The sequence below is a fragment of the Brachycentrus maculatus genome, unplaced genomic scaffold (genome assembly GCF_059751285.1).
Source record: "Brachycentrus maculatus isolate JH-2025_06_01 unplaced genomic scaffold, ASM5975128v1 h1tg000395l, whole genome shotgun sequence".
In the NCBI taxonomy this organism is placed as follows: Eukaryota; Metazoa; Arthropoda; class Insecta; order Trichoptera; family Brachycentridae; genus Brachycentrus; species Brachycentrus maculatus.
The window spans coordinates 136,457-163,476 of record NW_028281144.1 but is presented as its reverse complement, the minus strand read 5'-3'; the positions used below and the strand labels follow the sequence as shown (position 1 = coordinate 163,476).

The following is a 27,020-nucleotide window of genomic DNA, read 5'->3' as shown; positions in this document are numbered from 1 at the left end:
ATATTATCTGAAAAGCCTAAGTGACTATTCGCGTATACAAATACATCAAGTTGTGGAAGAGTGACGAGTGGGGTCCGCGACCACAAACAAACTCTTAGTAGATACTAAGATACTAGATACTAGGATCTTTAATTAATAACCAAATTAATTTTCCTTTCAATCCACTATTTGATTCAACATTGATCAAGCAAGATTTGTCAATACCCAATTTAAATGCCGCCCAATCCTTTTAACCTATTTAAATCCGACGTATTTTTGACTAACATTCTTAGTGCATGTCAGACCTTGGGATAAAGTGCATGTTGTTCTGCAATCCTTTGTTGGTTCTTGGGTCGACCAAAATTCGCATGTGATTATTATTTTGTGTAGTTGTGCTATGGTAATGACGTTTAGTACTATTTGTTGTGTAACATACCGTTGTAGTGATTATCCTGACGAAGAGAGGGGTACCTCTCGAAACCGGTAGTCAAAAATCTCGGTGAGTAGTTATAAACCAACATTTAGTAAAAAAAAGTAAGACTGACTAACCACAAAGTAAATGCTTTAAATTTTAAAAATATAAATAATACGACTCTTGGTAATTACGTCCATGATATTTGTGCGAACATGGTTGTAACTGGCAACCGATCATAAACCGAGATAGACGAAGTGCAATTACTGTAGTAGTATAATAATAGTAAATAAAAATCGAACAGCAAAAGAAGTCTTAGTGGGAATGCACGCTCAAGATCACCCACGATCAAGTCTATTGCTATCCTTGTTGATTGTCTGATGAAGTGTTGAATATTTAAAATTACGGTAAATTGTGTTTATCGCTTGACTTCTCCCAAGATAACGAACTGAATGTCTTGGAACTATATACCATATAGTATATAGGTTTAATTTCAATCACAGTCCAACTGTGTTCGTCATAGAAAGCAGACGTCTGTTGCATTCCGGTTAGTACGCATTTTTGTAAATACAAGTATATATATTATAATCAATTGATGTTAGACGTCGACTAGTTCTTGTTAATCAACAATCTCAAGGCGTTGCTTTCGTCACGTAAGCTATAATAGCAGGAAAAATAACGTTAACTCGTGTAATTTTATCACGTAAACAAAAATAAACATCATTTTTATGTTTGGTTTTGCGCGGTAGAGTAACTTTCTCAATATCATGCGAATAATTGAATATTACGGGCATCACATTGTTGACATTGTGGCGCGTAATGTGTTTTCAAAGCTAATTTATATTTTGTGTCCTCCATAGTGTAGTGATTAGGGCTGTTAGCTACCATGGTTGAGGACTCGGGTTCGATTTCTAAGAGAGCTCAAATTAATGAACGTTAAACGTTATATAGGTACGTAGGAAGTTAACACATCAAAGTTTTGTATGCTTCATACTTTTTTCGTATTTAAGTTTTGAAAAAGAATCGAATTATTTACTTATGAAATCAGTTTTCTTATTATACCATAAATTCATATTTATATGATGAAAATGCTGATATCATAATATTTTGCTTTGTGGACATTTTATAAGTGCTACAGCCTACAGTAAACCTCATTCGACCTACGATCTATATAAGATTGATTTGTAGGTGCATAAAAGTTGGTGGTTAAATTGATCAAGTTCCTTTTTGTAAAAGGTCGGAGATCTTCGCCTTTCCAGATTATAAACAGATTGCGCATTATTTGTACTCGTATAATATATTAACAACATTATAAAGTAGTCCATTATAGTATACCCCCACAATGATATATATATATATATATATATATATATATATATATATATATATATATATAGTTATAGTAATTAAATTAAATTAAATTACTTTATGCAATCCATAATTAATTAATTAATGTATTTAGTTTAATATTGAATGCAAAAGAACTCTTCACTTAAACTTTGCTGATGCATTAATATATCGCCTCGTCATTTTCATTCAACGCAGTAAACGTTTTATAAAAGTTAAATGTAATTTTAATAATAATACGAGTACTTACAAAATATCGCTATCTTTTATCTCAAATCGATATTTTGATTTGATAAATGTATATTTTAAGTATTGCCGATATTAATTACGTATCCGTAAGGCATTTGACTTATTTAAACAACTGATATTATACGAATATAATTACGTTCTTTTAAAGTGTATTTGTAAATGAACAACTGATAAAAAACGTACTCAAATGCGAAACAGGTTATGAATAGATAAAAAATATTCAGTTGATTTTTGACCTTCAAAAAGTAAGTTTATTTGAAAAGAGCTTCTATAGGCATCTTGTGACTGTCATTGATACCTAATTTGTTACTTTTACGTGAATTTTTAGAATTCAATATGTTTTTAGGTATGTGAAACATTTAAAAATGTACTGAGGTATTTAAATATGTTAATTAATCGTAGTATATTAAGTCTTTTGAGAATTTTCCAGAATCTCCGGAAAAAACCAAGAATCGCAAGATGCTGAGTGAAAATAAATACGTCATAAGTGATCGAGGGTATGGGAAGAGTTACGTGAAAATACTTCATGTGAGGAAGGAAGGAATTAAGCACACCATTAAGGAATTCGAAGTCAACACGACACTTAAATTAAATAGCCAATCCGATTACATAGTCGGAGATAATAGAGATATCGTGGCGACAGATACCCAAAAGAATACAGTTTATATTCTCGCCAAAAAGTACGGCATTTCCACCCCGGAAGAGTTTGGAATGCTGATGTGTAAACACTTCCTAGACACGTACGACCATGTGATTGAAGTAAACATCAAAGTAGATGAGTATCCTTGGGAGAGGATTAAGAAAGGAAACGACAGTCATAATCACGCTTTCGTTTTCGCCCCAATCGCTTGCAGGTCAGCCAACGTTTACCAAAAGCGAAATGGTAAGTCAATATTATTCTCTGCACGCGCATGAATAAAATATTGTTTGCCAAATTTAAAACGGGACACATTTATTAATGTTATTAACATATGTCATAATTGACAAAAAAAACACACATATACCGATTAGTAAATTTGATGAAATCCTACCCATGCTTGTTATTATGTATTTGTTACCTACATATAAATAACATATATCACTATCGATGAAAGATGTAGATTTTATCTGATCGTTTCTATATTTTATTATTTGATTTGAATAACAAGATAATATACTTCATTATTTATATTCAAAGCATTTACTTTGTGGTCAAACATTTTAATTGATATTAGTAATGTTAGTAAATAACCACTCACCGACTACTTCTGTCTACCGGTTTCGAGACGTACCCGTCTCTTCGTCAGGACATACACTACAATTTAACAATCATGCGAACAACACTACACCACACCCACTTAGTACTATTCACATACACTATCACTACACATGCAAAACATGGTGGGACTAACAACTCGCTCTGCATGTTTTGCATGTGTAGTGATAGTGTATGTGAATAGTACTAAGTGGGTGTGGTGTAGTGTTGTTCGCATGATTGTTAAATTGTAGTGTATGTCCTGACGAAGAGACGGGTACGTCTCGAAACCGGTAGACAGAAGTAGTCGGTGAGTGGTTATTTACTAACATTACTAATATCAATTAATATACTTCAATTTCAAGTTATCCATTTCAATTACCCGAATACATTTAGATAACTATTTTTTTTCAATTTGAATTGCGTAATAATTTAAATATCTAAATTATCGCGTCAGATATTAATGCGAATTATAATATAAAAATATTTATGATTATTTTATTATGACCAATATTTTTATTCACAACTTTATTTTTCAACCAAATAAAAAATATTCTGAATATTAATACGAATATGAAAATTTATTTACGACTAGTAAAAAAACTAATCTATTTTACAATACCAACCCGATTTCATTGTATTTTTTTCTGCTATTTTAAGTTCGATAACTAAACCAGTTTTTTGTAGGTCCTTGCAAAATCACTTCGTCTCTAACCGGCCTTCGCGTGTTGAAGACCACCCAATCGTCGTTTGAAAATTTCTTAAGGGACGACTACACTACACTTCCGGAAGCCAGCGACAGGATATTCAGCACGGTAGTGGACGCCGAATGGGACTACAGCTCCCACAGCGGAGTGGACTTCGATGCTTCCTGGGCTAGGGTGAAGGAAGCCATTATGGAGAAGTTTTCTGGTAACGCGTTGACTGGTGTTCCATCGCCCTCTGTGCAGAACACGCTCTACCAGGCAGAACAGTTGGTGCTTGATAGCGTCAGCCAAGTAAGTGTATAACATGTTAATTTATTTTATGGATTTAAGCGCCCAATATACGATAAATTGCAACTTAATTTTCTTTAAACCTAGGTAACATTTTAAATAATTGAATTTTTAAAAGAATTGAATTGCATAACTCAAGTCCTACACAGATTTTTCACTTGACGACAACTAGCTGGTAGACTAGCGATCGTTGTGGTGCGATGATGTGACGGCCGCAGCTGGGAAGCTGGGCGGTCCTCGAGATTCGGAACCTGGGTTCCTGGATAGACGACACTGTTTTTAATGCAAAGCATTATCGATAAAATATAAAAAGGTGTGTTGAGATGGTTTGGACATGTAGAACGAATGAGTGAGGAAAGAACGGTAAAACAAATTTATGAGGTGAATGTAATTGGAAAGAGGAGCAGAGGAAGACCGAGAAAAACTTGGCACGATTAGGTAATCCAAATACTTGAAAGCGGTCAGGTTAGGAGTCGAAACAATCGGCGGTTATGTATGAGGAGATGCATGAAAGTGGAAGAGGCGAAGAATGTTTGCAAAGACAGAGTGGTGTGGCGTTCAATTCTCTCTGTCTACCCCTGCGGGGAAGCGGCGTGACTGTTAGTTAGTTTAAATATTAAGTTTTTGTTCCAAATACATACCATATACGGATTTGAAAAGAAGAGAGTTATCGAAAGGTAAGGATGGTAATTTTTTTCCAATAAATGTCCAAAGTCTATATGGTGACAAGCTTGTATCACGTCAAGTTTTGATGTTACAGTCATTTTGTTTGTATGGAACACATACGTTGAAACCGTAATAGTGGTTGGTATCTAGATATGTTTTAGTCTAAGGTCTAAGGGATTAAAAAAAGTATTGATAATTATGGATTAACAGTGGAAATATATTAACTTATTGATATTGAATACGATAGCATTATATGTTTATATATATTTATAAATAAATAATAAGATAAACTTTAGTCAATATCAGAATTAAATATATCCATAGCTAAAAAATCTGAAGTGCTACATTTTTTTTGCTTTCGTTTTTGAATTCAGCTATTCAAAGTGCATAAAGATCAGGTATTTTCATGCCAGTTATAAAATAAATGTATGCATAAAAAAAGGATGTATGAGAAGATGCCTGAACGTGGAAGAGGCGAAGAGTGTTTGCAAAGACAGAATGGTGTGGCGTTCTATTCTCTCTGCCTACTCCTGCGGGGAAGTGGCGTGATGGTTAGTTAGTTAGTTAGTTTTAAATTGTTGTTCAGTGTAATGAACGTTGGTGTCATACTATCTACATACTGTGTTTTTTTTATTATTTTACAGATAAGCAGAATTTCTATGGTCATGCCGAACAAGCACTACTTCAATGTAGATTTCTCCAAGTTCCCGACTCGTTTATCTTCCGGTAACAGTAACATTGAGGTCTTTCAACCGGTAGATAAACCGTCCGGTTTAATCAAAGCTGAACTCAGCAGAAAAGGACTCAGTAAACTATAAACCAATCAATGGACAGACTTGGAACTCAGAAAGCAATAATTTATGAAACTCCAATAATTTTGATCAATTACCTACATTCGTATACACCAACCAACTTAGATTATCAGAAATAAAGTTTTATTTTACCTTATAAAAATTGCTTTTAGTCATTCAATAATTATATCATTATGATTTTTTTATAATTTACATTTGAGGCACTAACTTTGTGATTATCCATTTTATAATTAAAATGTAACTTTGTTTTAAAATCACTATAAATATTTTATTATAACTTAATTATAATGTCTACCGGTTTCGAAGCTAACCGCTTCTTTACAAGAAGTGCTTGGTAGACATAATAAGTTGTAATAAAATATTTATAGTGATTTTAAAACAAAGTATGATTTTTTTATTAAAAATAAAATTAATTATTATAAATGTGTCCACAGAATTATAAAGGATAAAAAAATTGTGAATATTTTTTCAATTTTCAATTTCGATTACAACGCTTTTGGTGCACATATTAAATAATGTCAATAATGTACAAGTAATATTTTAATTTTATTTTTTGCTTGAAAATAATGTACATATATTTTTATTTCAATACAATTATTTATCACACATATACAATTAAATGATATCTGTGTTTTATGAGCATATAGGGTACAGTTTTTTTATTTGACATTAACAATTTATAAAAATTATGCTTCCATTGAATTTAAGTAGCATATGAAGCATGAATTTAAGTAGTAACATATTTTCTATGTAATATGGAGTATTTTAGATAAATGTGATTTTTATTATCAAAATGAATCTCGAAGGCAGATATTTCTGTTCAGTTTTGGTGGTATTATGATGGAACATCGGGTTTTGGGACTCCGATTATCTTATCCGCCATCTGGTAAAGTTCCTCTACGGTCTGCAATCATAAAATAACAAATTGTAAAACGATTTGGGCACTAAAACATAAAAACCCGTACAGAAATGCGAAAAGTGCGCACTCAGTGTATACTAAATATTTGTTTAAGAATATTTTTAGTCATTCTAAAATACCGATGTTATAGTTTCGGCGTAGGTATCCATGCTATCATGTTTTGGACGTTTAATACGAAAAATCATTTAAATATTTGCGATATTATAAGTGGTTATTGGCCATATGCCAAGTAGGCTCATTCTTTGAATGATACATTCAATATTTGCTTCGCGATGGAAAGATATTTTAAATAAGCAATCAAATGTCTTTGTAGAGTTTTGTTGATTTGCAGACTGAGAACAAGATGGTTAGCAGACGAATGTAAGTAGGTATTTTATGGACCAAATGTTATTTAAATAAAAAAGCAATTAATTTGCTTGAGCGTAGATATCTATTGGCCACTAAAACAAACCTTATAAATAAACAGTATATCACATTTATATGCCATACGTACATTCAAGTTCCTGAGTTGTTTGACCCCTTCATCTTCATATTTCTCATTGATTTTAGTGACAGGAGATAAAAAGGGGCTTTGCTCCCGGGGGGATGTCCCTGTGGCGGGGTCACCTGTCCTGGAAGAGTTGAGGGGGTCGTGAGCCCCCTCGAGGCTCACTAGACTAGCCTCCTCCGTGCCGGGAGGGTCCCTCTGACTATTCTTGCGAGTTCCCCTTCGATTTCTGCGGTACTTCTTGTAGTATGCGTCCACCCGAGCCTGTTGGTACCGTTTTAATAACAATGTATATAGTTTAGACATCACTCACAGAAATTTATATAAAAATATTTGTGTTTTTTATTATACGCACAAATATTTTAAATCCAAACTCTTTTCGTGAGTCTATGTGGCTCATTATCAAAAATAGATATCAAATTGTGGTAGAGTGGGTTCGAACCCCGAATCTCAATTTTTAATTCATTATGTTGCCCTTTATATTCAAGGGTTATGCTACTATTATTTTGATAATACGAAAAATTGAGTATAAAATGAACGCAGATTTTGTACCTGCGAGATATTTTAATTTCCAAGAAAGTTCTAGTCTTCAGTTATGATATTTCGGAAATGAAAAAAAATCATACGATATTTTTCTTTTGATTTTGAGGTATAAAAAAATTCTTGTAATGTGTACTATAAAGTTTATTAATAGACAACATTTTTCGAAATTCATTCCTACTCCCTACCGCGAGAAATAGGTTTTTTTTTGTTTATTTTTTTTTATATTCAAGATATTGTTTACTTTAGAAATTGTTTGCATATATCCGCAAAGTATAATCCTGTTAGCAAGGGATATAGTATCATAATTTGCCACCAATATAACAGTTATAAAAAAACGAGTTCTCAGGAACACTTACCTTTAATATGGTACCTGTGTATAATATACGATTGTCATTACCTTATTCATCTTATCGACTTCCTTGTTCACTACCCTCCAGAACACGAAGACGGGATGTGACCTCATCTCGGGAGGACAGTTATCCAGGGGTGATCTTCCACTTAATATCAATTTCTTTAGGCGATCCATTTCCTCCACCTGAAATCCAAAAATCTTTCCTTTAAAAATGCCTTTCTAGAAACAAAATCCACTACTTTCTCGTGATTTTAATGTCAAAATAATGATGTGCAAACCATCACGAAAGGTTTTGTCTAATAAATGTGTTTATCCGGTTTAGACGTAAGTGTTTGAAATATTTAAAATTTTTGATGAAAGAATTCTTATAGTATGTATCATTCCAGTAGTTATACTCCCGTAAATACGTATTAATATTATTTGGTATATAAATAAAATAAAATTTTATTTATATGAGAAATAAATTTTACTTAAACCTAACGTTATATTTTTTCTATGTGAAGTAAATTTCCCTAAAAATAAAATGTTCAATGTTCCCCTCTACATAGGTTTTTATCTACGAAATCCTTATGAACAGTTAATTACATCTACCATTAATTCGATTAAAACAAAAAATATCACAATTTATTTTTAAATATGAAATATTTCTTAAAATACACTGTTCTATTCCATGTTTAACTAAAGTATGTGGGTAACATATACACATTTTGTTTGAAGGTAATAAAACATCGACATACAGTTTTACTGGCAGTATTCTGTGATCCTGTTAAATTTATAACGAAAAATCTAAACAATAAAACCACGGCTTCTCACCAGCTGAATGAAATCTATCCTACTCCATTTAAAATATGAATTTACCCAAGTAAATAAACGTCAAACGGTATCCCATATACATAAAATTTCAAATAGCGATTCTTTAAATTTATCGTGAGTTTTATAAACAATTTTTATGAAAGTTTCGATAAATTTAACGAATAGCACAATTTGCTGATTAAATATTATTCTTTTTTTCAAAAAGGATTTACTTGATAAAAATGGTTTATGGTTCTGTATATCCCATATCATTTATAAATTTATATATCCATATAATTTATATAGAATTATATCCAAATTTATCAACAATTGTTATGAAAGTTTCGATAAACTTAACGAATTACACAATTTGCTCATCATTCATATAATTCTTTTTAAAAAAAAGCGTTTACTTGATAAAAATGGTACATGGTTCTGTATATCCCATATCATATATGGTAACATCAAAATGTCAACTTTTTGTAAAAAACAATCAAATTCTACTTATTATTTTAAAAAAAGTGTGATCATCCATATGTTACTATTTTTTGAACGTTTTACGATTTGTAACTAATATTAGAGGAAAAGAAAAATAGTATGAGACGCAAAATGAGAGCTGATCTCGTGAATGTGTATCGGTTACGTTAACATTAAGTCTAGTTTTTTCAGTAAGTTAAAAATCAATCGTTAAGCTTGTTTTAAGAATTGTCCTATAAGCTATAAGGCTGAATGAAGGAGGACAACATATTAGTATGAATAGGAATGATATGTTGGGAACATGTTTAGTGCATGTCTGTCGACCTTCGTTCTTCGATTCCCCTAATGTCACGAGACAATATGTCACAATGCTTGACATTTTCATGCTCCCCTTATAGATAGTTATCAAAATTATTGATGGTTGCGAAAATAGGACGGAAGATGTGGCGGTAACGTTCACGCGAATATTTTACACATGGCTTCAAAGCAATGAATTTAATGGTATTCAAAAGAAAACAGTAAAAACTGGTTCTCCGAATCATATCTTATTTGTTAATGCTTCCTTTTTTAATAGAAAATTTGCCAGTAACATGAATCTAAACGTATCAAAAGACGAAAATTGTTAACTGTTTACTTAAACGTTTAAAAAACGTTTTTTTTTGGTAATATAAATAATAGTTAACTATTTGTACATTTTTGACATCTTATTAAAGACGATGATAAATATATTTGTCTGGGTATTTACAGGGCTAATGACCTGTAATGTATAAGCTAGTTATGTGATCACTCAACATACGTGCAACATTTACCATTCTACCCGTGATTGTCAATCACACAAATAAAAAACTCCTGAATATATGATCAATCTTATGACACAGTGGATATGAGTTCACAACAGTCATCTATGTTGATTTGAGAAAGCTTTTTTTTGTAGAGACCCTTTTATTTGTATGCAAGATCCAAACCCCGGATTATTTTTACATACTGGGAAACGCCAGAAATCATGATTTTTTTTATTTAGCTCATGATTTGACCAGTTATTTTTATTCACATGTAAAAATATTATTTACATGTAAAAATAACTACTAAGTGGAGGAAACCCAAATTTGTAAACAAGTTTGTAAGGACACACTCAAAATGTTGTGAGTAAATATTTGTATTCTATTTTTTTTGTACCCTACTTATAAATACAAGGTAAATTTACACATAAGAGATTTTTACATATTTATTAGTGTTTTCAAAGACATATTGCATGAAACAAAGATAAAGTAGTGCAGTTCAGCCTCTCTACTCTACCATACTTTGGCTCCAAATATACTCATATAGTTAAATAAACATATCTACAAGAGAGAAGTTATTACATATAAATTATAACAGAAAAGAGCATTCTTATTTATGCACATTTGTTGTAGATACATATATTTCAATTTAATACTATTTCGTAGGTCTTAGAGGCCTGTTCTCCTTCCTGCCATTTTTTTGCGACGGTTGGAAGGAAAATTGACAAAATTTCTTTCGTAGAGACAGAGGGTAATTAAAATATACTGTCCACTTCCCAGTCCTCCATTTTATCTCCTAGATCGTATAGTAGTCTCCTATCGCCATCGTTGGAAATCTATGATCTAACGGACTTAAGACATTACACTAACCACGGGACCACAACCCGATTATTGTTCATAGCCGAATTTCAGATTGATGCAAATGTAAAATTAATTGCCACACAAAAACACAACTCAATATTTTCTACCGCATACAAATTCAAAATTTTACATAATATATCTATGAAATATTCGTATAAAAATTTAACTGATTAATCCGTTTAAAGAGAGGCAAGTTAAAATATAAAGTCGTTATCTTTTAAATAATCTTCAGTAAATAATGTCCAAGTAACTGTCAAAGAATTATCATGCTGTAAAGAATAATATGATGAATTATCATAGAAAAAAAGTTAAGTTAATCGTTCGATATAAAAAAGCTCTATCTTAGGCGTAGAGGTGAACAATCAATATTCGGATGTTTGGACGAATATTTTTTTAATTAGAAAAAGTATAAAAAAAACAGATTTATATACATAATGTTAAGAAAAACGACCTCTCTTATTCTTACTAACTGACTAACTAACCATCACGCCGCTTCACCGCAGGAGTAGACAGAGAGAATAGAGCGCCGCAGTACTCTGTCTTTGAAAACATTATTCGCCCCTTCCGCATTCATGCGTCTCCTCATACATACCCGCCGATTATTTCGACTCCTGACCCTATCCCTTTTGATATACCTGATAATGCTAGTATCTCTTAACAAACAAAAATATATCATATATTTTCCTCTCATTCATCTGACCCTCAACCTCACCTGACGATGTGCCCTATGGGTGCATAGGACACTGTATTAAAATAAATGTATATTCATCGATGACCTTTTCGTAAAAATGAAAGCAATTCCAGTTTCTGCACGAAAACAGTAGGTACCAAAGTAAAATTCAGGCAAAATAAAAACAAATAGCGCATAAAGCTGAAAGAAAATGGATTCACAAGACAAATTGCTTTAAAGGCACGTTATATCTTTTATAGTTGATTGTCGTTTTATTAAGAAAACTTTTTCCATCATAAACGTTTTACCTCGGAATAAGAAACGAACCATGAAAAGTATTATGCGAATCATCAAAATGAGAGAAAATAAAAGGTTGTTTTTTTTAAATATATAATATATCTAAAAAAAATTAGTGACATAATTTTTAATTTCATTAATTGATTCGGCAGTCACTCTGTGGTAAAAACCACTATTTCTTAAAATCTACCGGTGTTTGAAAATGATGCGGAATGCATCGAAACACGTGTCACAGTAGATTTTAAGAAATAGTGGTATTTACTAAGTAAAACATGAATTAAAAATACATAATTTTTACTTAGCGTAGGTGTTTGTTTGCATAATTACGCTACGATTGATTTTCCAGGATTTGAAAATATCTGTATTCATTAAAATATACGATAATTTCGACAGTGTAAAATATTTTAAACATATTAAAAGCACTAACAAATTATATACATAAATGTATTATTTTGATTTATATTTTAAATGTAAAAATCAAACGCTGATATTTAGAGTCCACTAAATTGCATTTTATTGTTAAAACACGTAAAATAAAATTTGTGACATCTGTTTCACATTGTTATGGCATTTTCAAGACATTAGTTTGAAAATGCAATAACAAGGCCATAAACAATTGACACAATTTTTATTTTTATGTGTTTTAAACAATGAAACACAATTTAGTAGACTCTTAAGTCAGTGTTTCATTTTAAAATTTAATAAATAAATCAAAATAATATAATTTGTTAGAACTGTTTGCATTTATAAAATATTTAACAATGTCAAAATTATCGTGTATTTTGATGAATACAGATATTTGGGAAACCTAGAAGATCAATCGTAGCGTAATCATGCAAAGAAACACATATCAAACTTTTAGAATTTGTAGGCAGTTTGCTTATAGGCGTTTGTGTTTCTTATCTGCAGTGAGAAATACAGACGAATATTTATCAAAATTTTAAAGGTTATCAAAAGTTTCCTTATTAGATGAAACAAGGCTCAGCACTGATATATAAGTAGATTTATCCAAACATTATGAGGCTATAAGCTCATAACCCTTAATCGGAAAAAATACCTTTTTTATTGTAGTTTGAAAACCAAATATGAAAGATAAATTAGTTTTCAAGTAAATCGATATTATTCTCAATTTTGAAAAATATTAATCAAACTTTGGTGATAAAAGTTATAATGGAATATTGGAAGATTCGAATGTTTTGTCGTCATATTGAACAAAGGTCTTATATTTAATATTGCTATCTCTTTGTATGAAGGGAACCCGGGTTGGTTGGTTGAATCGGTCTGACTGCGATTTATCTATGGAAATAGGCGCCCCACACGCGAGAGCTGTAAGTATTTCACCTTATTTTTCATGTTTATTACACTGCAAAATAGACAGTTCTAGCCTGAGCTATAATATTATGGAATGATACATGGTTTTTATCACTTTTTATGGGTAAATACAGAAAAATACTTTATATCATAAAGTTTTATGTAAATCGATAGAATTGGGTATATAAACGCAATATAGGTATGTATTAAATAAAATGAAAGAGAAATACACACATATTGGTTTTTTATTGTTTCATAATTTTAATAATTTTAAGAATGTTAAATTAGTATTTTTTCGTTGTTCTAGACGCGAGATTTCACTTTTAATTAATTTGAAAAATAATTTAAAATTAGCTACAAATTTATATTTTCATCAATGTACTGCTTTTATATTAATAGCTGCAGTATTTTTATATTTAAAAAAAATGTATTGTACATGTAGTATTGGTAAAATATTGCTATTATAAAAATTAAATTGTATTATAATTTTAATGCTGTGGGTGAAAAGGGATATAATAATATCATAATGAATACTATTTCGTCCGTCTCCATAGCGTAGTGGTTAGTGAGTTTGGCTTATATGCTGCAGGTCTCATTTTCGTTTCCCAGGGAAGTAAAAAAAAATCACTCCTAGATTAGAACCTAAAGCTCAAAATTACTCATCTTGCCTTAAAATAATTAACGATCAACCTAAATTGCTTCAATTTTATGTAGTATCCTATGCACTATTAGGTAGGACAAGGATCAGTAGTAGTAGTAAAACATACTTTCAACATATGTAATACCAATATGTAAATAAATAAAAACTTAAAAAAAATAAACATATATATATATATATATATATATATATATATATATATATATATATATATATATATATATATATATATATATATATATATATATTTATATATATATATATATATATATATATATATATATATATATATATATATATATATAAATATATATGTAAATATAAATATATATATATATATATATATATATATATATATATATATATATATATATATATATATATATATATATATATATATATATATATATATATATATATATATATATATATATATATATATATATATATATATATATATAATATACAACATTTTAGTGTGTCCAAATACTTGTTCATTAATCTGGATTATCTCCAATTAGGAGTTATTTTTTATATTATTTTTTGACATTTCAACATAGATAAAGAACAATATTTCAACAAGTCTGGGCATTTACGGGGCTTACGACCGACATAAGATTAACCGTGAATTCCCAGACTTCTATACTGTTCTTGATCTATGTTGAGAAGTAAAAAAATAATATGTTTTATTTATATAACTAAATTATTTTGTAGATTAATTTCGAAAACCTCCTTAATCTGAAACCACCATAGACTCGCACGTAAAACGAATGATTTCAATATGATAAAAGGTCAAAGGTTAACGCCCACTTAATTACTTCTAAACAAATACATACTAACAATGAAACAAGTATTACATGCTGTCGGCTTTTAACTTATTAATTATTATATTTTTGTAGATCACGAATCATTTTGTTGCGAAACAAATAAAATTGAAAACATGATTTGGCAAAATGTTAAAATCGCAATCGTTCAATTGGAACATTGATTTATGATGTTAAATTTGAATAACATTTTAAAATATTTTACTCTTCTTCTTTGACACGACAAACTTACAGTCATCACGAAACATGAATTACTATAAACGTTAATAATTATACAATAAATGAGTACAATAAAGGTAAATGTCAGTACATAATTTCTTTTTATTTATAAGATAAATATTTGACTTTTTATTGTTTCCAAAAATACTTTAATTTCGTACTATTTACATGAGCTTAAGCGGCTCATTATTAAAAATAAAAATATGGTAGTGTGGGTTCGAACCCAAAAGCTCTGACTCAAGAGTCCACTACACTAACTATAGGACAACAACCCGACACGTTATGATAATTTAAAAGAATAAAATATGCTTTAAATAATATTATGTTAAAGTCATGTATCCTATATATTTTTTCAATATTGATAGAGTGCTGCTTAATGGTAAACAAATTTTCAAGCCGAAATCAGTTTAAGAAAGTTGATTTAATTTGAATACGTAATTATTGTGAAATATTGAAACGAATTAGCTTTATATACTCGTATAGTTAATAGTGGGGCTTTTTTCCTTTGTAACGTGGTGGAACAGCATTCCAGTATTTGGAATATTTATTTATATAATTCGTCAAAATGATAGGAAAACTTGCTTTAAATTTGATTTAAATTATATTTGAATATAATTTGTTTTAGTAAAAAGCTCAACATGAAATGAGTTCCAGGACCTTTTTGCTTTTAAAAAAGCTTGGTTAAAAGTATGAATGTCAACTTTTGTAGTATGGAGAAGGTGTAGGTTTCTGTCTCGAAAATATTATAATTTCAATGCATTCTCACTAATGAGAAAATTAAATAAATGTGATTTCCCACCTCCCTGGCTTTTATACGGCGCTGTTGAGCATCAAGCTTCTCGTCTGAACTCCTCTGCTGTAGCCTTTGAAGGTTCTCCCGTTCTTGTCCCGAGGCCATCCCTCGTTGGCAGAAATTCCACACACCTCTGGAATAGGAAAAAATCTTTTAAATTAAAATGAAATCCAGGAGACAAGGAGACAAGGAGACAAAATCATTTAAATAATATCTTTCAAATTAATATTTTATTTATAAAATTGGGAGTGAAATAAAAAATATCGAATAGATGTAGTTTGTTTTTAAACTTATAAAGGTAAATTATTGTAATCTTATTAACTTATAAAACTTCAATGTTGTCTTCCAGTATGTCAATCTGATGTGAACGATTTCGACTTCGTGTAAACATTCGATATTCATGATTTATTTTCGAGGCTATTTTCATAATTTAGAAGTGAAGTTTGATTTTCAAAAATGATTAATTATCCTAATTAGGATATTCAAATTTTGTTCACAGCGCTTTCTTAATTGTTGGCTTAAGAGGATTATTAGTGATTTTGTAAACAGCGTTTCACCACCATAAATAGTTGATAAAACTCAATTATCTTTTTAGTAGATTTTATTTTGTCGTTAAAATTAGGTAATTTGAATGATGTAAGTTGCTTCAAAAATTTATAATAATTTTTTAGTTAAACAATATTAATTTGCAAATAAACATTTATTTATTTTAGAGAAAATAACGGCATGGTTCATATTTTTAAAGCGAAGATTACATTAGTAAATATGTAAACAAAAATATAAACGTAAAACTTGTAATCACACTTTTCCATAGTTACAATTAAATTTACATGAATCTACATAATTGTATGGTATAAACAGTTTAATACATGCAATATGTACCTTGACTGCGTGGAACGTAAATATGTCACATCAACATTTAAAATAACTAAAATAAAATGAGTAAAAAAACGAAAATATATTAAATGAGAGAAAAAATTTAACCTGAATGTATTTTAAATGAGCCCCAGCTCATGCGTCGAAAGGTATACCTTCCACCTTCCACCATTCACCATACACAATACACCGAACACCATGCAGCGGCGGTAAAGGGGCGCCGATAACTGTAGCTACTGAAATAGCTGAAAACTTTAGCTATATAGTGGATAGTGAGCGCCGCGTCGCGACGCCCCAAACTTCCACTGTCACTCACACCGCGCTTTGTCACTAAGGACTTTCAGGCTTTAAACTTTTATAATTTATATCCAGTTCGCGTGGGAAATGTTATTCAATTTAAAGTTAACCAAAAACGTGACGATGTCATTTGTAGAATTATATTCACAAATGAAAATTGCGACTTAAATTTGACAGTACATTTAAAATTACGTTTATCTGATTAGCACAAATTTATCGCAGATAAATTATAAGAAATAAAATTACTACAAGTAATTTCCTTTGAATTTTAAACATTTGTAACCAATTGGAAACTTTTTTGCATGTATATTATAATGGTTTATAAGATAATAAAAGTTATTATAAAACAACAATTTGTTTTTTATTTAAAGCTTTTTTTGTTTATTTATTTTACTTTTATTTTATTTATTAAGAGAAAATATTCAGATGTAGTATGAACATTGTCCTAAATACGATATAAACGTTAGAACATGACACATGCTTATTTTATTAGTGGTGATACATTAAATAACATATGCATAAATATACTTATTTGTCATGTCTAAATATTGATATCTCTTGAAACATAATTAATTAAAATTATATGCCCAAAACCAATGAGGCTGCAACAAATACTCGAAATAAAGTTATTGGTTTTTAAGTTCAATTTGAAGACTTAACGTTGAACATTCATCATTCACTTAACCAATTTAATAAATTAAATGTGATTTTATATAAATACTTGAACTACATTCGAAGGGAAAAAAAAACAGTTCTTGGTGTATTATTAACATTGTAATATATTTGACCTAAAAAAACAACTTTTTTAGTGTAAAGGATTTATAATTTATTTAAAGTTTTTTGTTGTTGTTGTTTTCTAGTACCATATATTAAAATATACAATCGGACATGTTTGTCCTTACACACTATTTTTCCTAGAAATCAAATCAAAAGCTTGATGCCAAAATGTATCCGAATTGTGTCACTCGTCACCCCACATTATCTGTCTAACAGCCCCGTACGCCACATATGTATAATATGTATATTATAGATGTTTATTATATGAACATTCGTGACTCGGAGCGTTTTCATGGAAGTCAATAACGAAGCCTCGTTTACTTGATCAAGCGACTTGCGGATATACGGATACTTCGTACAAGTCACGGACAGTTTGCGCGTAATATTAAATCAACGGCAAATATTTTTCCGGTATTCGGTAGAGTACATTCAAATACATTTTTATCATCAATAATTAAGTGTATAAAAAAGAAACAAAATACATTATTTATGTGAGATCCAGATTTTTTTATGATGCTGTAAGAAATTAACTCTTCAAAAGACAACCATATATATTTAAACTATAGATCCATGAATTTTTTATATCAAAATAATTTATATTGGGTAACAATGACACACGTAAAATGTTTGTTTGTATTTTGTTAAATGTTTTATATGATACATTCACAATTGTCTCAACTGACAAACGTGAAAACTAAATTAGAAGCATTAGTGAAAACTAAATAGAATTACGTTGTGAAATACATAAATAAATTGATTTATCTGAAACATTAGCAACTGAAAACAAAAATTTAGTGCCCACGGATTTTTTGTTGTTGTATGATAATTGTGAATTTATGAAAATATTAAAAATCTACGAAATGACAATTCAATTTTAAACATTGACTATGCGATGTTAAAGCAGATGTCGTTTTTTTGCGTATATTGATGCACGATTAACAGATAACTATAAGGTATTTTTTTTTATCTATCCCAGGTAAATACACCTATCACAGATATATAAATGAGATTTGAATGCAAAGATTTTTTAATCAATCATTTTTTTATCAATTCATATAATCGCTTTCTGCGTTTTCAGAGTATTATACGTTAAAAATAAATGTTATTTACTTTTTTGGCGTTCAGCGAACAGGTCCGTTAGCTCAATGGGTTAGAGCACCAAACTGATTCTTTCGCATTGGAGGTTGAAGGTTCGAATCCTTCACGGGCCATTTTTTTCTTTTAAGGTTGTTTGTTAAATATTTTAAATTGAATCATATTTAACGATTGATTTGAAATTTTAACACAATATTGCATTTGAATACGCTCATGTTTGTGTCTCTGTAAATAAAATGCATATGCCTACATAAATTTTAGAAGCTTATGAAACGAAATAACAAAATCTTTAATGTAGATATAAGCTACTGAAGATGATTTTTACGGGACTAAAAATCGACTCCAGTTTACGGAAACCTAATTTTAATTAAAGTATAAATATTTAACAACATCTTGAGTGTGTCCAAATACTTGTTCACAAATCTGAATTATTTACAATTAGAAATTATTTTTAAGACAATCATGGGTAGAATTGGTGACTGTGACACGTGTGTCAAGTGATCATTTAAACCAGCCTATGACGGCCGTAAGCCCCGTAATATGCCCAGACTACCATACTCTTCTTTATCTTTGTTCAGATGTCAAATTATTTAAAGTTTAAATAATTGTCAATTCAAATATCACTTGCGCGCAAGTTTATTTGTCAAGTGGTTTAGCTCGTGTGAATCTTGCCGGGAAGGGTCACGGTCGTCGCCTTAGTCACCTAGGGTGGATATAATAATTTGTGAAGCAAGTAAGAGACGTACCACCTGCCTGACAGTACAAGGATAGCGCGATAGTACTTCGCTAATCGTTGCCATTATGGCCGTACCCATAATCGAAACTTTCCATTTTATGAGGCGTGTGTCGGAGCTTTACGATGTAGACCTTACAATAAAAAACAAGTTTACGACTGGAATTTTACATGAAATATGTAACTTTAATATTAGCTTTTATCGCATAGACAACTCTTTTACGAGGAGGTAGTTTAGACTAGGAGTTAGGAATATGTTCTTCCTATTACTTGCGAATATCGGATATATAAAATTTTACATTAGTAGAAAAGGAGAAAACATGATTGGTTTATTTGTAAATTGTGGATTTTATACGTCAGGAGATCATAAAAGAGTTTTAGGTATTAAAAACATATAAATAATTACAATTTAGTTTAATTCCGTTTCTATACTATCGCAGCTCAAAAAATACAGTTGCTCATTAGAAATATGTTTACCAAAGATGCATACATATCGTAGTCGTACAGGAGAAAGTAACCAACTAACAAAACATAAAATGTTCAGGAGGGCCATTTAAGTCACTTTTTTTAACAAGTCAATATATTTTACTTATTAAGTTTAAAATCCTTTGGGATTTTTTTCAGGGCAAGATTAAGCTAGTAAGATATCAAACAGTCAAATATTACGTTTTTGTAAAAAATACACATGGTTAATTTCTCCTGTATGAATACGATATGTATGTTCAAAATCGAGTTAGTGAACGTATTAATCAATAGAAGAGAGATGCAATTCGTCTTACGAAACAATATGTATTTACAGTCGCAAAACTTCCCTAGAAATTTTTTTTGACTACTTACTAAACCTTGGAATCTTTATTTCAAAACATAAACTTTTTTAGCAGTTACATTCGCTCGAAAGCTTAATTCCTTTTTTTACCCGGTAATATGAACATTGTATCTGTATTCAAAACGTATACGATACCAAAATTAAATATTTTCAGCAGAGCCAAATAGCCACCATGCACCTATTAATTTTAAGACAGTTATTTTAAAATATTTCAATGCATATTCCACCCTTTCCCTTAAAAAATCGTTATTGCCAGTTAAAGGTAAAGATCGATTTATTTTAGTGAATCTGACCGAAATATGCAAATAAAATATATGTATGAAATCGAAAAAATCTACATTTAGGAGCCTTAGTCCTTAGATCGCTCCAAAATATTTTTTATGTACTGAAACGGACCAATCTTTACCTATTTAGCGTTAACGATATTTTGATGGGAAAGGGTTGATATAACAGTGTTTCCCAACATGAGGTGCACGCCCCATTTGGGGGCAATTTGAATGTCTTGGAGGACATTGCCCAAATCGTTAATATTTTTTACATTCTTGTCGAAAAACCCATTTTCGAAAGAAAAACAATTACAACTCTGACTTTTGGAGAATATGATGGCAACACATTAATATTTTTTTTATTTGAACTCTTCCATATTCCTTTTAGTGATAGATAAAAGTACTAGCCCAAAATAAATAAAAAATTGAGATTGTGGTTGGGTACTTCGCATGTGTGTGATTGACTTGTTCGTTCGTTCACATTTTGTAAAGCTTATAAACTTATTTTAATTATAGTTTATAACCCCATGTAAAAATGAATAAATAGTACGAGTATGAAAGAATATCGTCTCAAGTCAAGCCCAAAGACCGCACTAATTTTCTTTCGAGTTGCAATGTAACATAATATACATATAATTTATTTATGAAAATATAAAAGTAATATATATTGCATATGTGCATTTTTTATTTGAAACAATTTAATTTTTTCAGAATTTGTGTGGTAAATAAAAAAGTTATAGGGGGGGGCTGGAGATTTTGATTCGTTAAAGTGGGGCATGGTACAAATAAGGTTAGGAAACACTGATATAATATGTATATGGTAATGTATCATATTTTGTCGTGATGGCATTCCACATGGAAACTTAAGAGATAAACTATTCCAAGTAAACAACAATACTGCAGATAACGTGCCAAGTCACGATATCCTGAAAAAAGTTGGTTTGCAAGATTTTACAAACCACAAATTATTGTGTTGCAAGGATGACGACCTTCTGTCTGGTAAATTATGTAGTGCGACCGTTCAGTACTAGCAAAAACCGTAAAGTTGTAAGAATTTTTGATATATCTACAGAGATGAACGCGTTTAAGAGATGGGAATACGGTTTGCATGTCGTTAAGACGTAGTTTGCATAAAAAATGTTAAGAACTTATAAAGTTAATAAATTAAAATTAGTTGTTTAACTTTTTTAAAAGTAAAAAAAAAAACTTTTGTCTACAGTATTTGTTTGTTTTATTTTACAATATAATATGACATTCCCAGTGTTTTTAATTACAAAATTTTTATTGTGCAATTATTTTATGTTTTAACGAAAAAAAAATATTAAGACTAAAATATCCACCAGCGTGCCAAAATTATAAAATAAACTATTAAAATAAATACAATATATATTTAAGTATCCAGAGTTCTGAAACCCACGATAATACACCTCAAATAATATCAAATAATACAAAAAAACACCCATTATTTTTTTTCGGCGAAGAAGTAACAATATCTCAGATTACAAAAATGGACTTTGGTGAGTGTCACCCTAAAGCTTATCGGGACCAATGTGCGCTAGCGCATTGTAGCTTAGAGGCTCTAAATCTGTTTATACTGAATAGGGAATGAGAAAAAATTGTTTTTAATTTAATTTTTCTTTAAAAAAGAGAAATATTTGTGTTTTTATTATCTACAAAAATACTTCCATTTCATACTATTTCTGTGAGCCTAAGCCGCTCATTATTAGAAATTGGTATCAAATTGCGGTAGAGTGACACTAACCACGGGACCACAACCCGACACAATTTCGATTCATTAAATTCTGTTGCACGAACCATCCCAAAGTTCCAACCAGTTTTCTGGAACAGGGAATAGAGCCATCAAAATTATCCTAAATTCGCTATAAAAATGAACGAAGGGTATAAATCACATTCGAATCAACGAATATCCAGTTAGGTCAAAGTAGTAAAATGTTGATTATGTATAATCATATTATTATCCCAGTAACCTAATTTCCCCAAAAGTCGGTATTTATAGGTCGGCATTCTCATAATTTAAATGCTATTTTCAAAAGACATCTTCAGTTCGTAGCTACTTGTACATCGGGTCAAGTAAGCTTTTAAACACTGTATAATTTAGGGATATCGGTGTATCAGTGGCCGGAGCGGACACAAGTCTGTGACACTAAATAAATATGTTCGTTATATTACATACCGATGTTGTTTGCATTTTTCATATTTATTTATGCACTTCTTCTATTTTTTAAAACAAAGTTTACTTATGTTTTGTGTAACTTTAGTTTCAGGTATTTATTTTTGTTCAAATGTTTTGTAAATACTGAATTTTTATATTTTTTAAAATAGCCATTAAGGGGATCGTGAGGGGTGGGGATGAAGTGCCGGCCTCTGTCCATACATCCTCCTCCCGCCTCGTTAATCTGCATAGAGTTTTTATTTCTTGAAAAAAATGGATATTTATCTCTATGTGGAATTGATTCCCACGGGATTCTGCGGGTGGATGGTGGGTTTAGAAAAAATATTAGACAGATGAACAATTTAGCGGCACCCAGGATTCAAAATATAATTTCTTAGAATTGAAACAATTTTTTAAATAAATTTGTGTTTAGTATAAACTCAAATTGAAAATACTACTTGACTATACATTCGCATTGTGTCTCGAGATCTGTCATGTAAAAAAATTAAAATATGTTTTTCGTTCAGTGGTCATCGGGTTATTAATGTTTTTACATTATGTTTGTGACACATTAGCAATCGTAGTGCATTGTCGGCATTTATCTGCCTTCGTATAAATTTTTGAGGACGCCCAAAGAGGTGTAAAAGTATGACTTTCAATGGAAGTTCATACTTTTTTATACTGGCGACTTCAAGAAGGCATCAATGTGTTTTTTTTTATAAATTAATGTTTTACTTAGTAAATACCACTGTTTTTTAAAATCTACTGTGACACGTGTTTCGATGCATTCCGCATTATATATATATATATGGTGTTTAAAAATGATGCGAAATGCATCGAAACACGTGTCTCAGTAGATTTTAAGAAATAGTGGTATTTCCTAAGTTAAATTAAAAATGGAGAGATTTTACCACAAAGTGACTGCTGAATCAATTAATGAATTTTTTTTTTCTCTCATTTTTTTTGCAATTTTGAAATTCAATACAGTCAACAATATTTAATAATTTTAACCAACCAAAAAAAAACTAACGAACCATCATGCCGCTTCCCCGCAGAGGTAGGCAGAGAGAACAGAACTCCACACCAATCTGTCTTTGCACACAACTTCGCCTCATCCAAATCCATACAATTTCTCATACATACAAGCCGATTATTCCGACATCTGACCTGACTCACTTTCAAGTATTTGAAATACTTGATCATGCCAAGTTTTTCTCGGTATCATTTTATAAAGCATCGGGAACAAGTTGAAGACGTTAGTAATTAATTAGTAAATGATAAATTCCTATTTCACGTGATTGAACATAATTTAATTATTACGAAAACAATAATTTGAAATGATTTAAAAGGAATTATTCAAAATTACATGTTGGCAGTGGTTGGTTGAATTTAAATGTACGAATAAATTATCCATTAAGTTACTGCTGATTCCCAAAATGTGGTTTTCGAAATGGAAGATTAATTGATGATAATTAAAATTTCTATTGCCATGGTCAAGGACAAATCCATTCGTACTCATTTCGTTGTATTATCTATTAACTTACATATCGCTCACTCCTTTCAAGAACGTCATAAATCAAAAATCATAGATTTTCAGTTGGGCATATTTTCGGAATGTCCAGAAAATGTACTATATCCCAGAAAAAGAGGCATATTTTTAACTTAATATTTACTCGCTACAGGGAAGAAAGTGTTGTTTTTTTTTTTTTTATTTTGAAGAAAAGGTATTATATAATTATTTTTTTAAATAAAACTAATTTTTTTTCAAATGGAGAAAAAATCTTCTGGTTTTACCTTAAAAGATCTGTTGCGTAGTAAAAAGTTCACTACGTGGCTAGATATCTATTTTAAAAACATTGTATTATATTTTTAAACTTTAAAAACGTTCTCCTGAAAAATCAAGTTTTTTGATTTATGACGTTCTTGAAAGGAGTGAGCGATATGTAAATATAATAAACAGTATACGTACACGTGGGTTGTAACATAAGTCCATGCATATATGGCTTTTTTATAACTCCATACGTCAACAAAAGAAAAAGCTCTTTAATTTGATGAATATGCTAATTGGATGAAAACTAAATATCATCGTATCATGCTAAGCTATGCTTATCTAAATTAAACTTGTATCGTTCTAATAAATGGTGGTGGGAATTTAATTTTCTTCAAACTAAAGGTGGTATACGTAGTAATAATATAGGAAATTAAATTATTTACTTCGACATTTTACCAGAAAATACTCAAAGCCAATATATGTACGTTTAGTGTTTATTCTTTTTGGCTGAAGTACTTATGAAGAGGGTATAATTTTTTAAATTAAAAACAGCTTTTAATAGTTTTTTAATAGCTTTCTAATTAAAACTAGAAAAAAAATAAAAATCTCTTGAAAATATTGTCTAAATTAATTACGTTTTGTGGGGAAAAATGAAACATTTTCCTGAATTATCTGATTAGTGCCTAAATAAATACGAATGTTTCTGATTTATCCTAATTGTAACTCTTGTCCACATATAATGGTGAATATGTCATTTCAGGAGTATTAAAGAAGCATTGTTTTTTTTCAAATTTATTGTAATCGAACAAATGGACTATTAATATTATGTTTTTTCAGATAAATAAATTACTTAGTGTAAACCATTTACCGTTTTAAGATGTATTCCCGGCGAAAAAGTTCGGTGGTAAGATATAAAAATAAATGTGAAACTATAGTAACAAGTATTTTCATTTGATACATTGTATCTTAATATGTTAAATAAACGGGTATAAACGGGTAGTAATAATGTTTAAAGTGTAAAATTTAGTTTAATCCCTAAAAAAATTAAATATTTTTCATTAAATTCAACATGAACGTTTCAAAATATATAAATAAACAAAAAAAAATGTCAAAAAAAACTTACCTTATCTCAGAAGCTGAAGAAGCTTCATTTTCTAGCTGCTTAATGACTGAAGACATAGAATTAATTTTCATTCCTGCGTTCTTTAGTCCTCTCTTTCCCCGTCTTCTTTCGATTCCTGTTATTTTTTTAATATCACCGTCCAACATTTCCTCTCCGTTTTCTACGTTTTTGTCTTTCCATTCTCTTCCCATCAGAAGCTCTATAGTGGTCCAGAATCCAGAATCAGTTGCAGTAGACGATGTTCTTTCAAAATTAGACATTTTATTGACATTTTTTGATTTAGTAAAAGACTTCATTTCGTTTTTTGATGGGTAAAAAATATTAAGGTTTTTTCAAAGAAAAATAATGATAAAAAGAAATGCAAACACTTATGTTAATTTTTATCCTGAAATGTAGGTCACGTATTTTAGTTTTGTTTACTTTGATCACCATGGACGAAGTATTATCCTCCCGACCGTTTTCTAAACAGTCGAAAAGCCTTTTACGGCACTTATCAAAACGGCGAAGGCTTTTATCCGGCGTCTCGACGCCCGCTAGTGCATTGACATGACACCATATACATTTGAACGCGGTGACCATTCTTTTTAATATTTAAGAAAGTTTTTGTAAAATTACTTCTTTAAGAATATACGCTCGACTACAAAACTGGCTTCGTGAATTTCCGGCAGTTGCAAAATGAATCCAAAAATAATTTCTAAATGGACTGATTGAACTTTTATGCCATATTTTACCAATTTCACCATTCTCAAACTTTTTTTCCTCCACTGATAACCAAATGGTTGGTTGGATATTTTTTTAAGCCACTAAACTTTGTAATTTATCTAATTCAATATGTAATTTTTTAAACTATGTAGTTTCATATAATAAGAAATAGCTTATTAGTAATTTGTGAGATTTTTTAATGTCTGTTATCTTCATCTTCTTTGTAAAGCCAGCCGTAAATATTGCTCTATTTCAGGCACATTCACGAGGAAATTAAAACAGTTGATATAGATTAAGTAAGGTGAAAGTAGTATAGAGTTACCAATAAAATAATATTTATTGATGTTTATGCGTCAGTGATGATTGATGGCTCACACAAACTTACGAGGGCCTAGTTCAATAATATGTATATGCTCACAAACATCGGAAAGGGTTATTTTAGTATACGGCAGATGCACTAAGGTGAACTTAGAAAAAATACTTCTGCTTAAATCAATCCACTTTATTTGACTTTAGAATTTCGAAATCTAGTGGCTAGTAGAGTGTTCGAAAGACGGTTATTTGGAGAACTGTATGGTCACCGTATCGGAAGGGTGAGTTTGTAGTATACGTACTGATACAGTCAGAACTAGTCATGGCAACCCCCTTGGCTCGCAGTAAACAACCGTCAGGTGATGGATATGAGGCGGTTCAGATGGACGGAGT

The 27,020-nt window shown here is 30.3% G+C and overlaps 2 protein-coding genes across 6 annotated transcripts; one reads left to right on the top strand and one right to left on the bottom strand.

Annotated features, from left to right (window-relative positions):
- Positions 1–275: 275 nt before the first annotated feature.
- Uro (Urate oxidase) lies at positions 276–5,701 on the top strand. 4 transcript variants are annotated; one of them, XM_088270774.1, is made up of 4 exons: positions 276–478; positions 2,418–2,870; positions 3,909–4,219; positions 5,527–5,701. In XM_088270774.1, the coding sequence occupies exons 2-4, from the start codon at positions 2,447–2,449 to the stop codon at positions 5,698–5,700; spliced, it is 909 nt and encodes a 302-aa protein (XP_088126900.1). In that variant the 5' UTR covers positions 276–478; positions 2,418–2,446; the 3' UTR covers position 5,701. The 4 variants fall into 4 exon arrangements, with proteins under 4 accessions (XP_088126900.1, XP_088126899.1, XP_088126897.1 ...); XM_088270773.1 differs by lacking the exon at positions 276–478 and adding an exon at positions 893–938; XM_088270771.1 differs by lacking the exon at positions 276–478 and adding an exon at positions 999–1,342.
- A 151-nt stretch (positions 5,702–5,852) lies between these two features.
- On the bottom strand, positions 5,853–26,041 carry LOC148302965 (uncharacterized). Of its 2 annotated transcripts, none has more exons than XM_088270775.1 (5): positions 25,614–26,041; positions 15,683–15,809; positions 8,041–8,178; positions 7,107–7,364; positions 5,853–6,598 (listed from the first exon to the last, which is right to left on the bottom strand). In XM_088270775.1, exons 1-5 carry the CDS (start codon positions 25,907–25,909, stop codon positions 6,530–6,532), a joined length of 888 nt encoding a protein of 295 aa, XP_088126901.1. In that variant the 5' UTR covers positions 25,910–26,041; the 3' UTR covers positions 5,853–6,529. The 2 variants fall into 2 exon arrangements, with proteins under 2 accessions (XP_088126901.1, XP_088126902.1); XM_088270776.1 differs by lacking the exon at positions 25,614–26,041 and adding an exon at positions 16,661–17,142.
- Between the last annotated feature and the right edge of the window lie 979 nt (positions 26,042–27,020).